Genomic DNA, 18,957 nt, shown 5'->3' with positions numbered 1-18,957 from the left:
GGAGGAGGAGGAGGGGAAGAAGGAGGGAGGAGAGGGAGGGAGGGAGGAGGAGGAGGAGGAGGGGGGAGGGAGGGAAGAAGGAGGGAGGGGAGGAGGAGGAGGGAGGGAAGAAGGAGGGAGGAGAGGGAGGGAGGGAAGGAAGGATGGAGGGAGGAGGAGGAGGGAGGGAAGAAGGAGGGAGGAGAGGGAGGGAGGGAAGGAAGGAGGGAGGGAGGAGAGGGGAGGGAGGGAGGGAGGAGGTGGGGAGGGAGGGAAGAAGGAGGGAGGGAGGAGGAGGAGGGAGGGAAGAAGGAGGGAGGAGAGGGAGGGAGGGAAGGAAGGAGGGAGGGAGGAGAGGGGAGGGAGGGAGGGAGGGAAGAAGGAGGGAGGGAGGAGAGGAAGGAAGGAAGGAAGGAAGGAAGGAAGGAAGGAAGGAAGGAAGGAAGGAAGGAAGGGAGAGGGAGGGAGGAAGGAAGGAAGGAAGGAAGGAAGGAAGGAAGGAAGGAAGGAAGAGAGGGAGGGAAGGTGTGTTATCAGTGATAGCAGGGCTCAGTAGAGAGAACAGGGTGCCATGTAAGACGCAGACAAAATGTTAACAAATCAAAGTATTGAATCTACGTGGGTTGGTGGTTTAAAATAGTCCAAAACCCGTGGTATACTTTCCTTTCTGAGATATTTAGTGATCCTTTATCTTATGAAAGAGAAGATGGCCCTTTTGATGCCAATATGCTTCACTGAAACCATAAAGCCTATGAAAATGACAATTACCCTTGATTTCTTAGCTAGCTTGGCACAGTCTGTGTGGATGCACATCCTGTTCACCCTGTTAGCATCTGCTCCAAGAAAGCACCAGACCGCTTTCTCCAAATGAGCCAGTCATGGTGAATTAAAAGAGAGTTGTGGCTTCATTATTTCACAACTTTTAAATTGAGTTAATTTAACAACCTCGGTCAACCTCAGGACTTGACCTTTTTCAAAGCTGTTCAAATGACTCACTTAGTGGGGATGTGTCGTCGTGACTGTTATGAAATTTGGGACAGATTTGTCACAGGAAACTATATAACAGGAAAGGCAATTGAGAAGCACCTAGTACCTTGCTGTTGTGCCTTTTTTTCATAATGACTCCTGGGCTCCTCCTCAATTCATCCTGCCTAGATTCCTTGTATCCTCTATCCTTGCCACCTCCTCTAAACACATTAGAGAAGGTCTGATGGAAGGGTCCTTGGACTTTTCACTTAGCAAACAGGCTATGCTATTAGCTACAAACTCCCAGCCAGGACACAGCCTAGTGGAGCCAGAGGGTCCTTTGACAGCCCTGCTAAGATTAGTGAGTTAGCAGTGTGTTATCATGTTGTTAGCCTGTTAGCGCTGGCGCCCATGGCAGTTCCTTCACCCCCAGCCTGTGGCGTAGCGAGCTGCACTAAGCCCGTCCCCCCCCTTGGGGGGGTGTCACCCATATGGTGCGTAGGAAAACAGACGGCCTCCGGTGTAACACACGATAACACACCAGGGACCAATCTGGACCTTGATGTTTGTGTGGGTGGGTGTGCGCATTCTTGCTACACTTAGTGTACCGCATGAAGTCTATGTCTCCCCCCTCTCTCCCTCGAGAGATTTTACTTCCTGTTCAGTGTTGAGACACAGTGTTGTTTCTGCCAGGTGCTCTTTTTGCCTCTCCGTTGAGCCGATGTTTGGGTCAACATTTAAATGTCATATGTTACATGCGCCGAATACAACAGAGAAATGCTTGATTACGAGCCCTTCCCAACGATGCAGAGGTAACAACAGAATATGAAGTAATAACACAAGGAATCAAATACACAAGATTAGAGCTACAGTACCTGTCAAAAGTTTGGACACACCTACTCATTCAAGGGTTTTTCTTTATTTTTACTATTTTCTGCATTGTAGAATAACATCAAAACTATGAAATAACACATATGGAATCATGTAGTAACCCAAAAAAGTGTTAGACAAATCCAAATATATTTTCAAAGTATCCACCCTTGGCTTGATGACAGCTTTGCATTCTCTCAACCAGCATCATGAGGTAGTCACCTGGATTGCATTTCGAAAAACAGGTGTGCCTTGTTAAAAGTACATTTGTGGAATTTCTTTCCTTCTTATTGCGTTTGAGTCAATCAGTTGTGTTGTGACAAGGTATGGGTGGTATCCAGAAGAAGCCCTACTTGGTAAAAGACCAAGTCCATATTATTAAACTTTGAAAGTTTCTTCAAGTGCAGTCGCAAAAAACATCAAGCGATGTGATGAAACTGGCTCTCAGAGGACCCAGAGTTACCTCTACAGAGGATATGTTCATTAGTTACCAGACTCAGAAATTGCAGCCCAAATAAATGCTTTACATGAATCAGGCCTTCATGGTCGAATTGCTGCAAATAAACCACTACTAAAGGACACCGATAAGAAGAAGAGACTTGCTTGGGCCAAGAAACACGAGCAATGGACATTAGACCGGTGGAAATCTGTCATTTGGTCTGATGAGTCCAAATTTGAGATTTTTGGATCCAACTACCGTGTCTTTGTGAGATGCAGAGTAGGTGAACGGATGATCTCTGCATGTGTGGTTCCCACCGTGAAGCATGGAGGAGGTGTGATGGTGTGGGGGTGCTTTGCTGGTGACACAGTCAGTGATTTATTTATAATTCAAGGCACACTTAACCAGCATGACTACCACAGCATTCTGCAGCGATACGCCATCCCATCTGGTTTGCACCTAGTCCCACCATCATTTGTTTTTCTACAGGACAAAGACCCAACACACCTCCAGGCTGTGTAAGGGCTATTTGACAAGGAAGGAGAGTGATTGATTGAGTGCGGCATCAAATGACCTGGCCTCCACAATCACCCGACCTCAACCCAATTGAGATGGTTTGGGATGAGTTGGAACGCACAATGAAGGAAAAGCAGCCAACAAGTGCTCCACATATGTGGGAACTCCTTCAAGGCTGTTGGAAAAGCATTCCAGGTGAACTGGTTGAGAGAATGCCAAGAATGTGCAAAGCTGTCAATGCAAAAGGTGGCTACTTTGAAGAATCTAAAATATAAACACTTTTTTTTTTGGTTACTACATGATTCCATATGTGTTATTTAATAGTTTTGATGTCTTCACTATTATTCTACAATGTAGAAAATAGTCAAAATAAAGAGGTGTCCAAACTTTTGACTGGTACTTTATATACAGGATGTACCAGATCAGTGTGGAGAGGTACGGAGTATTTAAGGTAGATATGTACATGAAGACAGAGTAAAGTGACTAGGCATCAGGATAGATAAAAATAAGGTATTTGAGGTAGATATGTACATTGACTACGCATCAGGATAGATAAAAATAAGGTATTTGAGGTAGATATGTACATTGACTACGCATCAGGATAGATAAAAATAAGGTATTTGAGGTAGATATGTACATTGACTACGCATCAGGATAGATAAAAATAAGGTATTTGAGGTAGATATGTACATTGACTACGCATCAGGATAGATAATAATATGGTATTTGAGGTAGATACGTACATGAAGGCAGGGTGAAGTGACTAGGCATCAGGATAGATAATAATAAGGTATTTGAGGTAGATATGTACGTGTGTGTGTGTGTGTGTGTGTGTGTGTGTGTGTGTGTGTGTGTGTGTGTGTGTGTGTGTGTGTGTGTGTGTGTGTAAATAGTATGTAGTCTTGTGAATATGCATAGTGAGTGCAACATAAGGTCAGTGCAGATAATGAATGGTTACCTGGACTAACTATTTACACTCTTCTCTTCTTCCCAGGAGGCAGACACTGATGACAACCAGGGCACCCTGGGCTTTGAGGAGTTTTGTTCCTTCTACAAGATGATGTCGACACGCCGTGACCTCTACCTGCTCATGCTCACCTACAGCAACCACATGGACCACCTTGACACCAGCAACCTGGCCCGCTTCCTGGAGCTGGACCAGAAGGTACAGTGAGCAGAGCTGGAGTGTATGCAGGCAGCCAGACAGGCACACACACACACACACACACAGGTGCGAGCATGCATGCATGCCAACATACACATCCGCGGGGTTACACACACTGCACATCCCCAGATATTGAAAAGGTATCCATAGAATGGTATCCACATGCCTCTGGGTTAACTCTTGCTTTGTCCCACCTTTTTAAGTTACTTCGGTGACTTTTTTGTAATTGCTTTACTCTGAGGCGAAAGCCAGATTTTTAAAAGATTTTAGTCTCAATAATGGTAGCAGCAGGATACACTTGTCGGGGCAATTTTACATTTTTACCCCCCCTTCCTGCCTGTCAGAATTGTTCCATTCAACAGATGATGCATATGGCACACAATATTACTATTGAATTGCAGTGAAAAGCTCAGTTTGACATTTTGACTCTTAAGCCTTGACAAAGACGTTTCAACCGTTATAGACCAAACGGATAGAATAGACACTTGACTGAAAAAAAAGACCATCCCTTTTGTATACAAACATCCCATTTTGGAATGGTTATCCAATAGATTTTGTCATTCTAAGTGCTATGCTAGTAACAGAGCCAATATAGCTTTATCTACAGTGTATAATGTTCAACTTATCAATGTGGAAAAGCTCTTGCAAGTTAGATGAGTTTTTTTTTGCTGACATCCCACTTAGCACGCAAGCTAACTAAACGAGGAGGAATCTTCTGTTGTGACTCACCCCCATAGAGACTCCGCTAGGTGACAGACCGACACAGTCGTTTAGTGGATTTTCTATTAGGGCCTAAAACAAAGGCTTAATAGTGGTGTGTATGTGCAGACACAGACCCCTACTAGGCTATTAGAATTAGCAGTACCAATTCTAAAGGCTTTGGGTGTCTAAAATAACATACGATTACCTATCTAATGGTTCTGTTGTAAAAAAAATATATAAAAAAAATAGAGAGATTGTAAAAAATAAAAGGAGCAGTAATGAATTAATTGGCTCTGTGCTTTATAACGAGCATGTGCTTTTTGGGCTAATTTGCAGTCAACAAAATGAAGCGGGGAGAAAATGCATTTGTTTGGTGTTTGGATCCCAGTTGATGTCTAGTCTGCCCATTTCAGAAGCTGGGGTATATTATTTGGGCTAATTGTGTTTGATGTTCCACAACTCCCTACTTTGTCGGGGAGGTTTGTGGTGGTTTAACGAGGTGAGTTATTTCAAACAGGATGCAGCTGGGCGGTCTCCAGCTCCTCTCCTCTCTGCTGGCATCATTAGCTACAGCCTGCCTTGCTTTCTCTGATTAACTGTGTTTACTAGCTCTCTCTCTCGCTGTGTGTGCGTGCGTTAACTCTCCCATCTCATCACCATTTGCTGCCGCAGTACCCAAAGTGTCTCCACTCTACGCACTCGTTAGCCAAACACATTTTTCCACATTTACCCACTTCTTAAAAAGCCCTTTAGCCTCTTGTGATCGGGAATCGGGGCAAAACCGTGGTCAGAAAGCAGTTTGATGTCAAATCACTAATGATTGTAAGTGACCAGGGGAAAGTGGCACAACCTTTTCGCTAGCTAGCTTCTCAATCTGTCTTTGAAACGCCAGTTTCTCATCTCTGTAAGTAGTCCAAGCTACTTAGCTAAAGCCTCTGTCTCCCAGATCTAGTAGTGTGCAGCACTCAACTGGGGGGGGGACTGACTGGCACTGCGACAAAGTGAGTGTCACCCCCCTGCCCCTCCCCCCCACCCATTTTGGGTCTGCCTGACAATGATTGACATGGATGGGTATCAGATCGACCAATCGGCCAGTTTAAAAAGTCAGCCGTCAGGCGGACAATTGGATTTTAGCACAGGGATGGGGGATATTAGCCGCATGTGAGGACATGTCTTCATTGGATTAACAGGAATTTATCTTCACCAACTCTCCCAATGTTTCCTGTTATGCAGAAGGATTTTATTATTAGTTACTGTAGTCAATCTGGATTTTTTTAAAACTATTTGTTTATTGTGTGTTTGTTCTTGTCTTTTTCTGTTTTTTAGATGACGAAGGTGACCAAAGACCATTGCCTTGAGATTGTGAACAAATTTGAGCCATGCCCCGAGAACCAGAAGCAAGGGGTTCTGGGTATTGATGGTAAGAGATCTCTCTTGGTTCCACTTTCTATTGTTCTTTTATCAGTCGAATGTCGCATGTCTCTCCAATCCCATCCCCCGTCTCCAATGTCTCTCCAATCCCATCCCCCGTCTCCAATGTCTCTCCAATCCCATCCCCCGTCTCCAATGTCTCTCCAATCCCATCCCCCGTCTCCGTCGCTCCAATCCAATCCCCCGTCTCCAACGTCTCTCCAATCCCATCCCCCGTCTCCAACGTCTCTCCAATCCCATCCCCCGTTTACAACGTCTCTCCAATCCCATCCCCCGTCTCCGTCTCTCCAATCCCATCCCCCGTCTCCGTCTCTCCAATCCCATCCCCCGTCTCCGTCTCTCCAATCCCATCCCCCGTCTCCGTCTCTCCAATCCCATCCCCCGTCTACAACGTCTCTCCCATCCCATCCCCCGTCTACAACGTCTCTCCCATCCCCCGTCTACAACGTCTCTCCCATCCCCCGTCTACGTCTCTCCCATCCTCCGTCTACAACGTCTCTCCCATCCCATCCCCCGTCTACAACGTCTCTCCAATCCCCCGTCTACAACGTCTCTCCCATCCCCCGTCTACAACGTCTCTCCCATCCCCCGTCTACAACGTCTCTCCCATCCCCCGTCTACAACGTCTCTCCAATCCCATCCCCCGTCTACAACGTCTCTCCAATGTGGTCTTCTTAATGGCTTCACTTGGCGCCAAGTGGACAAAAACGGACTGAAACAGGGAGGCGACTACCTGGATGTAATTGGTTGCAGAATGTTTTTTATTTTTTATTACATAAAAAAAAAAAATCTGTTTGCTTTGTGACCCAGGTTTCACCAGCTACATGCGCAGCCCGGAGGGGGACATTTTCAACCCAGAGCACAACGTGGTGACCCAGGACATGTCTCAGCCACTCTGCAACTACTTCATCGCCTCGTCCCACAACACCTACCTGATGGGGGACCAGCTCATGTCCCAGTCCCGCCTCGACATGTACGCCTGGGTGCTGCAGGCCGGCTGCCGCTGCGTGGAAGGTCTGTGGAAGGCGCCATTCTCTGAATAACACCCACTCATGCACCCAAAACATTTATTCAGGCAAGCGTGTACCAGTGCACATACAGTTGAAGTCAGAAGTTTACATACTCCTTATCCAAATAGATTTTAAGCTCAGTTTTTCACAATTCCTGAAATGTAATCCTACTAAATATTCCCTGTTTTAGGTCAGTTAGGATCACCACTTTATTTTAAGAATGTAAAATGTCAGAATAATAGTAGAGAATGATTTATTTCAGCTTTTATTTCTTTAATCTCATTCCCAGTGGTTCAGAAGTTTACATACACAATTAGTATTTGGTAGCATTGCCTTTCAATTGTTTAACTTGGGTCAAACGTTTCGGTTAGCCTTCCATAAGCTTCCCATAATAAGTTTGGTGAATTTTGGCCCATTCCTCCTGACAGAGCTGGTGTAACTGAGTCAGGTTTGTAGGCCTCCTTGCTCACACACACTTTTTCAGTTCTGCCCACACATTTTCTATAGGGTTGAGGTCAGGGCTTTGTGATGGCCACTCCAATACCTTGACTTTGTTATCCTTAAGCCATTTTGCCACAACTTTGGAAGTATGCTTGGGGTCATTATCAATTTGCAAGACCCATTTGCGACCAAGCTTTAACTTCTTGACTGATGTCTTGAGATGTTGCTTCAATATATCCACATAATTTTGGTACCTAAAGGTGTTTTTGGTACCGAAATTGCTCCCAAGGATGAACCAGACTTGTGGAGGTCTCAATTTTCTTTCTGAGGTCTTGGCTGATCTATTTCGATTTTCCTTTGATGTCAAGCAACGAGGCACTGAGTTTGAAGGTAGGCATTGAAATACATCCACAGGTACACCTCCAATTGATTCAAATTATGTCAATTAGCCTATCAGAAGCTTCTAACGCCATGACATCATTTTCTGGAATTTTCCAAGCTGTTTAAAGGCACAGTCAACTTAGTGTATGTAAACTTCTGACCCACTGGACAGATACAGATACTGTATCACCCACTGGACTGTGATACAGTGAATTATAAGTGAAATAATTTGTCTGTAAACAATTGTTGGAAAAAAAAGTAGATGTCCTAACCGACTTGCCAAAACTATAGTTTGTTAACAAGAAATTTGTGGAGTGGTTGAAAAACAAATTTTATTGACTCCAACCTAAGTGCATGTAAACTTCCAACTTCAACTGTACATGGAGGTTACATACTGGTACAAATATTGTCTGTCTTGTCTTCAGTCAGAGAATGTAGTGGGTTCCTTGTATGTAACAGCTGAAGGATTAACACAGGAAGTATTAATTAGCTTTGTGTACACAACCTTCTCATGGTCACTCCATTCTTTTTCTTCCCCTCCACTGCAGTGGACTGCTGGGACGGGCAGGACGGCGAGCCCATCGTGCACCACGGCTATACTCTCACCTCCAAGATCCTCTTCAAAGACGTCATCGAGACCATCAACAAGTACGCCTTTGTGAAGAACGAGTAAGAATTTCTGCTTCTGAGTTCTTAATTCTTGTTGTGTCCACAGACATCCTAGCTAGCTTCTCAGGTTAACTGTCCTAACAAAAATACCTATATAAATCAAAAAGGTTATTTATAGCAACATGAGGTTGATTTGACATTTCTCTCCCACGTAACATATTTGAATGCCTGTCCTTCATCCTGAGCCTGTATGGGAGAATGGAAGGGAATGAGGCGGTGAATTCAATTGCGTTCCCGTGAGCCTTTTCATGAGATATTGGTCTGAGAGCGTTTTGTCGTGCACGCAATAGCTAAGCCTACCATCATCGTTCATACATCTTAATGGTAACAATATATCTTTCAGATGTAGCCTACTTTACCTTAGGCTTTCTCATATGCTCCAGATATGCTATTATTTTTTTATTTTTATTCAAACTTTATTTAACCAGACATATCAGTTAAGAACAAATTCATCTTCAATGACCGCCTACCAGAAGAGACGGGGTCTGGGATTAAAAATAAAATCACACATCATGGCAAAAGAGAGACCACAAAAAGAGAGACCTACGACAACAACACAGCATGTTAGCAATGCAACTTGACAACAACATGGTACAAACATTATTGGGCAAAGACAACCTCGGAAAGGGCAAGAAGGTAGAGACAACAATACATCACGCGTAGCAGCCACAACTGTCTGATTGAGTCTTTGAATGAACAGATGGAGATAAAACTGTCCAGTTTGAGTGTTGGTTGCAGCTCGTTCCAGTCGCTAGCTGCAGCAAACTGAAAAAAGGAGCGACCCAGGAAAGGGATGTGTGTGTTTTGGGAACCTTTAACAGAATGTGACTGTCAGAAAGGGTGTTGGATGTGGAGGATGAGGGCTGCAGTAGATATCTCCGATAGGGGGGAGTGAGGACTTAGAGGGGTTTTATAAATAAGCATCAACCACTGGATCTTGTGACGGTTATACAGAGATGATCAGTTTACAGAGGAGTATAGAGTGCAGTGATGTGTCCTATAAGGAGAATTGGTGGCAAATCTGATGGAGGAATGGTAAAAAACATCTAGCTGCTCGAGAGCACCCTTACCTGCGGGTCTATAAATCACGTCTCCGTAATCTAGCATGGGTTGGATAGTCATCTGAATCAGGGTTAGTTTGGCAGCTGTGGTGAAAGAGGAGCGATTACGATAGAGGAAACATAGTCTAGATTTAACTTTAGCCTGCTTTGATATGTGCTGAGAGAAGGACAGTGTACTGTCTAGCCATACTCCCAAGTAGTTGTATGAGGTAACTACCTCAAGCTCTAAACCCTCAGAGGTAGTGATCACACCTGTGGGGGGAGGGGCATTCTTCTTACCAAACCACATGACCTTTGTCTTTGAGGTGTTCAGAATCAAATCAAATCAAATTTTAACAAGGTTAAGGGCAGAGAAAGCTTGGTTGTAGAGCATTTAACAAAATTTGGGGAGGGGCCAGCTGAGTATAAGATTATCATCTGCATATAAATGGATGCGAGAGCTTCTTACTGCCTGAGCTATGTTGTTGATGTAAATTGAGAAGAGCATGGAGCCTTGGATCAAGCCTTGGGGTACTCCTTTGGTGACAGGCAGTGTCCGAGACAGCAGATGTTCTGACTTTATACACTGCACTCTTTGAGAGAGGTAGTTAGCAAACCAGACCAAAGACCCCTCGGAGACACCAATACTCATTAGCCGGCCCACAAGAATGGAATGGTCTACCATATCAAAAGCTTTGGCCAAGTCAATAAAAATAGCAACACAACATTGCTTAGAATCAAGGGCAATGGTGAAATCATTGAGGACCTTTAAGGACACATCCATAACCTGAGCGGAAACCAGATTACATACCACTTACTCTTTTGGTAAACAGGGCAAAATAGAAATAGGCCTATAAAAGGTAGGATCAGCTTGATCTCCCCCTTTAAATAAAAGACGCACCGTGGCTGCCTTCCAAGCAATGGAACCTCCCCAGAGAGGAGAGACAGGTTAAAAAGGTCAGAGAGAGACTTGGCGATGATAGGGGCAGCAACTTTACAGAAGAAAGGGTCTAATCCATCTGATCCAGATGTTTTTTGAGATCAAGTTTAAGGAGCTCCTTTAGCACCTCAGACTCAGTGACCGCCTGCAGGGAGAAACCTTGTAGTGGGGAAAGGGAAAAAGAGGAAGGAGCATCGGGATGGTTGCATTAGAAGCGGGAAAAGAGGGAGGAGCATCGGGATGGTTGCATTAGAAGGTGTGGAGATGAGCAAATGTTGGACAGGCAATGAGGCATGGCAGAGTCAAATAGGAATCCTGACTTAATGAAGTGGTGATTTAAAGAGCTCAGCCATGTGGTCCTTGTCAGTAACAACCACATCACCAACATTAAGGGACATGGGCAGCTGTGAGGAGGAGGGTTTATTCTCCAGGTCTTTAAGTTTTACAGAACTGTCACGATCGTTATAACGAGTGGACCAAGGTGCAACGTGGGATGGTTCCATCCTCTTTATTTCGAAGTGAAATTAAAAGAAAACAATAAATCGCAAAACGAAACGTGAAGCTACTGTAGTGCTTGCAGGCAACTATACATAGACAAGATCCCACAAAGCACAAAGGGGAAATGGCTGCCTAAATATGATCCCCAATCAGAGACAACGATAAACAGCTGCCTCTGATTGGGAACCTTACCAAGCCAACATATAAATATAATCACCTAGATGACCCACCCTAGTCACACCCCGACAGAGCCAACATAGAGAATAAAAAGCTCTCTATGGTCAGGGCATAACAACAACGTCTTGGGGTTAGACCCACAGAGAAATAACTGCTCCTTAAAGTAACTAACTTTGGCCTTCCGGATAGCCTGAGTGAACTTATTTCTAATTTGCCTGAACGAGAGCCAGTCAGCCTGAGTATGCGTGTGCTGAGCGATTTGCCAAATGGAATACTGGTGGTGGAGTGACTGTCAGATCACATTCGAACCAGAGGCTGAACCTGTTTTTTGTTTTCATTGTCTTTATGGGCTCGTATTTGTTAATGATACCACTAAAAATATTTAAAAAAGGTCTAAGGCCAGGTCATAAAGGAAGCCTTGCTCATTAAAGTTTTTTAGCAAGCGTTTATGACAAATTAAAACAGGTCGTTTCACTGAGCAGCCATTACGAACACAGTCTGTAAAACAGTGATCACTAAGGTCATTACAGAAAACACCAGACTGATACCGATCAGGGTTATTTGTGAGGATAACATCAAGGAGGGTAGCCTTTTCTGGGTGTTTGGAGTCATACCTTGTGGGATTGGTAATAATAAGAGAAGGATTTAGGGAGTCCCATTGCTTTAGGACTTGGTCATGTGGTTTAAGCATGTCCCAGTTTAGGTCACCTTGCAGGACAAATTCAGACTTGGTGTAAGGGGCCAGGAGAGAGCTTAGGGCAGGTAGGGTACAGGCCGGTGCTGATGGTGGCCGATGACACCCACTCAACAATGAGTTATTTGAAAGTTTTAATGCATAAAACCAGTAAATCAAATTGTTTGGGGACAGACTTGGTAGAGATAACCGAGCACTGAAGGTGATCCTTGGTAAAGATTGTCACTCCATGACATTTTGGAAGATCTGTCTTGCTGAAAAAGGTTATAACCAGAACGGTTAAAATTAGTATTCAAAACACTCTTTCTTAACCACGTCTCAGTAATGACCAACACATCTGGATTGGAGCTGTGAACCCACACTTTCTATTGATACATTTTAAGTAATAAGCTTCTAGTGAAACGTGCAGAAAACCCAGGCTTTTACAAGAGCAGAAATCAGTGAAACAGATATCAGAGCACAAGTCAGAATTGGGGCTAGCAACAGTAATGGGCCAGGGTGTACATGCACATTTCCAGATATAATCAGCAGTAATACAATCAGGGCACGGCAGAGGACAGGGAGAGCTCTGCAGTGCTGATTTATGACATCTGAATGTGTCTTCGATCATATTGTACAGCAATTTCATCAGGTAACATGAATACAAAGCCGGCGAGGGGTGGTTCGGATGGGAGGCCAGAAGTTCGTGTAGCCAATAGTCAGAGTCCCGAGTGTGGGAACAAACAGTCTGTCCCACAGTTGGGTAAACAAGCAAGATTATAGTCAACAAAGCAACCAGGAGTCGTGAGGCAAATATGAGGCAAATAGCATAAAACAAATAGCATAAAGCACAAGAGAAAAATATAACTTCAGGCTAGCCATTGTAAGATCAGTAACTCGCACCAGCAGTGCCTGTGTGCTGGAGGTGAGCAAAAGCTCAGGAGAGAGGGGGGAGTGTGGTGGGGGTACCTGTATCACACAAGGAGACAGGCCAGGGCAGACGGTGAACAGATCGCCAGGTGGAATCCAAGCAGTAGTGCAGCAGGCAACAGCAGTAGGTGTCACACCCACTTAGCTGTTGTGAAAGCAGCAGCTACACTTCCTGGGGTCCACACAAAACATGAAACATAGCATGATACAGAACATTAATAGACATTAACAGCACACAAGGACAGAACTATATACATGTAAACATAGCCTACATATCAATACATACACACAAACTATCTAGGTCCAATAGGGGAGAGGCGTTGTGCCGTGAGGTGTTGCTTTATCTGTATTTTTGATCACTTGATTTAGATTTCTTGTAGAAAATCCCAGCTAGCTAACGTAGCTAGCAAGTCTGTCAGTCTTTTTTTCCTCGTGGAAAAGGTTGTTAGCTAGCTATATCTATTCAGTGTCGGTGAATGGGCCTTTAAAACGTCCAAACAAAGTTTACCCTCGGCATCGCTTTCAGGTATTCTTAACCTTTAACTTATTCTACATTTTGTTCCTACAGCCTGAAATATGTCATGTTTTCCTTATTACACACAATACTACGCAATGACAAAGTGAAAACAACATGTTTTTGGGAAATTCTTGCAAATGTGTTGAAAATGAAATACAGAAATACCTAATTTAACAAAGTACATCCCCCCCCCCCCACACACACACACACACAGTCAATAGTTTGTAGAAGCACCGTTGGCGGCAGCTCGAGCTGTGAGTCTTTCTTTCTGGGTAAGTCTCTAAGAGCTTGGCACAACTGGATTGTACGATATTTGCCCATTATTCTTTGTAAAATTCAAGCTCTGTCAAGTTGATTGTTGATCATTGCTAGACAGCCATTTTCAAGTCTTGCCATAGATGTTCAAGATGATTTAAGTCAAAACTGTAACTAGGCCACTCAGGCACATTCAATGTTGTCTTGGTAAGCAACTCCAGTGTAGATTTAGGTTATTGTTCTGCTGAAAGGGGAATTTGTCTCCCATTGTCTGATAGAAAGCAGACTGAACCAGCTTTTCCTCTATGATTTTACCTGTGCTTAGCTCTAGTCTGTTTCTTTTTATCTTAAAAATCAACTCCCTAGTCTTTGCTGATGACAAGCAATACCCATAACATGATGCAGCCACCACCATGCTTGAAAATATGAAGTGGTACTCAGTGATTTGTTTTTTTAACATTTCATTTTATTTCACCTTTTATTTAACCAGGTAGGCCAGTTGAGAACACGTTCTCATTTACAACTGCGCCCTGGTTGAGATAGAGCAAAGCAATGCAACACAAACAACACAGAGTTACACATAAACAAACGTACAGTCAATAACACAATAGAAAAGTCTATATACAGTGTGCCAATGGTTTTGGATTTGGATTTGCCCCAGACATAATGCTTTGTTTTCAGGACATAAAGTTAATTTCTTTGCCACATTTTTTGCAGTATTACTTAAGTGTGTGGTTGCAAACAGGATGTACATTTTGAACTATTTGTATTCTGTACAGGCTTCCTTATCACTCTGTCATTTAGGTTCATATTGTGGAGTAACTACAATGTTATTGATCCATCCTCAGTTTTCTCCTATCACAGCCATTAAACTCAGTAACAGTTTAAAAGTCACCATTGGCCTTATGGTGAAATCACTGATCAGTTTCCATCCTTTTCTGAGTCAGGAAGGATGCCTGTATCTCTGTAGTGACTGGGTGTATTGATACGCCATTCAAAGTGTAATTAATAACTTCACCATGCTCAAAGGGATATTCAGTGTCTGCTTTTTTCCCCACAATCGGTGCCCTTCTTTGTGAGGCATTGAACAACTTCACTGGTCTTTGTGGTTGAATCTGTTCTTGAAATTCACCACTTGATTGAGGGATCTTAGAGATAATTGTATGTGTGGGGTACAGAGATGGAGTAGTCATTCAAAAATCATGTTAAACACTATTATTGAACAAAGAATATGTCCATGTAACTTATGTGATTTGTTAAGCACCTTTCTACTCCTGAACATTTCTACTCCTGAAGCTTGCAATAGCTAAGGGTTTGAATACTTATTAACTCAAGACATTTCAGCTTATTAATGTTTTTAATTTTCAAAACATTTCTAAAAGCAAAATTCCACTGACATTATGGGGTGTTGTGTTTTAGATGAGTGACATAACATATCAAGACATTTTAAATTCAGGCTGTAACTACAAACTGTGGACAAGGTAAAGGGGTGTGAACTGTGCTTCCTGATGCCACTGTATGGTATGTGCCAGATGAACAAGGCTCATGGTGAATTATAGTTCTTTCTAAGTCATAAACTATTAAATATGGTTTTCTCAGAATATTCCTATTACTTCTAAGTTGTCCTCAGCGCCTTAGTCTCTTTCATTGAATTGGTTCCCTTGAACCAAGCAAGCGTACAAATTGATGCTCCGCTAGAATCAAAGCAATCATAGACTACACAGTGAGTTCCCGGGATCTTTGTTGAAAGACACTGCTCAACGATGCATTGTATTGTACTCCTATGGGCTCACTGGAGCGAGCGAGTGTTTCCACATGACCTGCACACCCACACAGACCTCATCAGAGATGCGGTGCTGCTGTAGGTGATAATTCTATCAAGACTATCAGAATGCACGCAAACTGTATACGAGAGACTGTATATAGACCCACAAGTAACAGAAAGCAATGGGGGGGGGGGGGGGGGTGTGTGTGCCTCTTTTCTTTTTCTAGTACAATGCATTCTGTAGATAATTGATATGAACGGCCAGGAATGTATTCAACTTACAACAAAGAATGTTTGTTATTTTTGTTGTTGACATTTTAGAGGGGTTGAGGTTGATCACATCAGAATGAAACTGAGAACCCATAGCTGTACTGTCAAGTGTCTGAATAGTGAGCACCTATTGCCAAGGCTGTACCAAAGATACAGAACTATCTAGATTAGGGGTCTCAACTTACTGTTAAAGTTAGAATAGTAGAATACACAAGGTGCAATTACGATTTTGTTTTGTGCATCAGCAGTTTAACGTTTGATACTGTATGCCAGTCATATTCATACAATTGACCATGCTAGCTAACAGTTTTTAGATTGGTAAGTTAGTTTAGTGGCCAGCTACCTAAACTTAGTGGGGGGGATGCACTGCGGCCCCTCATGAGTTCAGATTTTGCAGCCCCACCCCCATCAAAGTTGCCCATTCCTGATATATATATCTTTCAGTACCTGTGTCTTTGTTCTCAAGTCTCGTAGTGATGGTAACCCACGGCCGTACCTGTCTCTGTGTAACCCATGGCCGTACCTGTCTCTGTGTAACCCACGGCCGTACCTGTCTCTGTGTAACCCACCGCCGAATCAGAGTCTCTGTGTAACCCACGGCCCTATTGGAGTCTCTGTGTAACCCACATCTGTCTCTGTGTAACCCACGTCTGTCTCTGTGTAACCCACGGCCGTATCGGAGTCTTTGTGTAACCCACGCCTGTCTGTCTCTGTGTAACCCACGGCCGTATCGAAGTCTCTGTGTAACCCACGTCTGTCTCTGTGTAACCCACGGCCGTATCGGAGTCTCTGTGTAACCCACGTCTGTCTCTGTGTAACCCACGGCCGTATCGGAGTCTCTGTGTAACCCACGTCTGTCTCTGTCAGCTACCCAGTGATCCTGTCCATTGAGAACCACTGCAGCGTCCCCCAGCAGAAGAAGATGGCCCAGTACCTGGTGGAGGTGATGGGAGACAAGCTGGACCTCTCGGCCATCAAGGCAGATGAACGGGGCCGCCTGCCCTCCCCAGACACCCTCAAAGGGAAGATACTCATCAAGGTAAACACTTTGAATTAACACACACACACGCACACACACACACACAGTTCCTTCCCAACCGTAATAAACCTGATTCAACAAGCATGGTTCTGCGGCCTGCAATAGCTTGCCGGCATGGACACTTACCCTGTCACATCAGAGAAAGTAAGGCATGGATAGGTTTGCACATTTTGGGGAATATTCAGAGGTGGAAACTTTCTGTGGGAATATATGGGAATTAACAGGAATATATGCAAATTAATAAAAAAAGAAACATCCCTTTTTCAGGACCCTGTCTTTCAAAGATAATTTGTAAAATTCAAATAGATCTTCATTGTAAAGAGTTTAAAAACGGTTTCCCATGCTTGTTCAATGAACCATAAACAATTAATGAACATGCACCTGTGGAATGGTCGTTAAGACACTAACAGCTTACAGACGGTAGGCAATTAAGGTCACAGTTATGAAAACTTAGGACACTAAAAAGGCCCTTCTACTGACTCTGGAAAACACCAAAAGAAAGATGCCCAGGGTCCCTGCTCATCTACGTGAACGTGCCTTAGGCATGCTGCAAGGAGGTATGAGGACTGCAGATGTGGCCAGGGCAATAAATTGCAATGTCCGTATGTGAGACACCTAAGACAGCGCTACAGGGAGACAGAATGGACAGCGGGTCATCCTTGCAGTGGCAGACCACGTGTAACAACACCTGCACATACATCCGAACATCACACCTGCGGGACAGGTACAGGATGGCAACAACAACTGCCCGAGTTACACCAGGAACACACAGTCCCTCCAATCAGTGCTCAGACTGTCCGCAATAGGCTGAGAGAGGCTGGACTGAGGGCTTGTATGCCTGTTGTAAGGCAGGTCCTCACCAGACATCACCGGCAACAACGTCGCCTATGGGCACAAACCCACCGTCGCTGGACCAGACAGGACTGGCAAAAAGTGCTCTTCACTGATGAGTCTCGGTTTTGTCTCACCAGGGGTGATGATCGGATTCGCATTTATCGTCAAAGGAATGAGCGTTACACCGAGGCCTGTACTCTGGAGCGGGATCGATTTGGAGGTGGAGGGTCCGTTATGGTCTGGGGGCGGTGTGTCACATCATCATCGGACTGAGCTTGTTGTCATTGCAGGCAATCTCAACGCTGTGCGTTACAGGGAGACATCCTCCTCCCTCATGTGGTACCCTTCCTGCAGGCTCATCCTGACATGATCCTCTAGCATGACAATGCCACCAGCCATACTGCTTGTTCTGTGCGTGTTTTCCTGCAAGACAGGAATGTCAGTGTTCTGCCATGGCCTTTGAAGAGCCCGAATCTCAATCCTATGAGGGCTAGGGCCATTCCCGACAGAAATGTCCAGGAACTTGCAGGTGCCTTGGTGGAAGAGTGGGGTAATATCTCACAGCAAGAACTGGCAAATCTGGTGCAGTCCATGAGGAGGAGATGCACTGCAGTACTTAATGCAGCTGGTGGCCACACCAGATACTGACTGTTACTTTTGATTTTGACCCCCCCTTTGTTCAGGGCCAAATTATTCCATTTCTGTTAGTCACATGTCTGTGGAACTTGTTCAGGTCATGTCTCAGGTGTTGAAACTTGTTATGTTCATATAAATATTTACACATGTTAAGTTTGCTGAACATTAACGCAGTTGACAGTGAGGGGACGTTTTTTTTGTTGCTGAGTTTATTAATACCATTTAAATGTAGCTGTTTGCATTGGATATACAGTTGAAGTTGAAGGTTTCCATACAGTTATGTTGGAGTCATTAAAACTTGTCTTTCAACCACTCCACTAATATCTTGTTAACAAACTATAGTTTTGGCAAGTTGATTCGGACATCTACTTTGTGCATGACACACCATTTTTCCAACAATTGTTTAGCCAGCTTATTTCACTTATAATTCACTGTATCACAATTCCAGTGGGTCAGACATTTACATACACTAAGTTGGCTGTGCCTTTTTAAACAGCTTGGAAAATTCCAGAAAATTATGTCATAGCTTTAGAAGCTTCTGATAGGCTAATTGACATAATTTGAGTCAATTGGAGGTGTACCTGTGGATGCATTTCAAGGCTTACTTTCAAACTCAGTGCCTCTTTGCTTGACATGGGAAAATCAAAAGAAGAATAAATTGTCGACCTCCACAAGTCTGGTTCATCATTTGGAGCAATTTCCAAACACCTGAAGGTACCACGTTCATCTGTACAAACAATAGTACGCAATTATAAACACCATAGGACCACGCAGCCGTCATACCGCTCAGGAAGGAGACGCGTTCTGTCTCCTA

The 18,957-nt window shown here is 44.0% G+C and overlaps 1 protein-coding gene across 1 annotated transcript in view; it reads left to right on the top strand.

Annotated features, from left to right (window-relative positions):
• Nucleotides 1-18,957, top strand: part of LOC139417619 (1-phosphatidylinositol 4,5-bisphosphate phosphodiesterase eta-2-like) — a 132,612-nt gene that overhangs the window by 70,913 nt on the left and 42,742 nt on the right. Inside the window, exons 5-9 of the mRNA XM_071166828.1 lie at nt 3,765-3,935; nt 5,964-6,057; nt 6,879-7,082; nt 8,449-8,569; nt 16,502-16,673. Of these exons, the coding sequence (XP_071022929.1) occupies nt 3,765-3,935; nt 5,964-6,057; nt 6,879-7,082; nt 8,449-8,569; nt 16,502-16,673 (762 nt within the window). The remainder of the gene's footprint in view (nt 1-3,764; nt 3,936-5,963; nt 6,058-6,878; nt 7,083-8,448; nt 8,570-16,501; nt 16,674-18,957) is intronic.

The sequence above is a fragment of the Oncorhynchus clarkii genome, chromosome 9, assembly GCF_045791955.1.
Source record: "Oncorhynchus clarkii lewisi isolate Uvic-CL-2024 chromosome 9, UVic_Ocla_1.0, whole genome shotgun sequence".
Lineage (NCBI taxonomy): Eukaryota > Metazoa > Chordata > Actinopteri > Salmoniformes > Salmonidae > Oncorhynchus > Oncorhynchus clarkii.
This window is presented reverse-complemented; position numbering and strand designations above follow the sequence as displayed.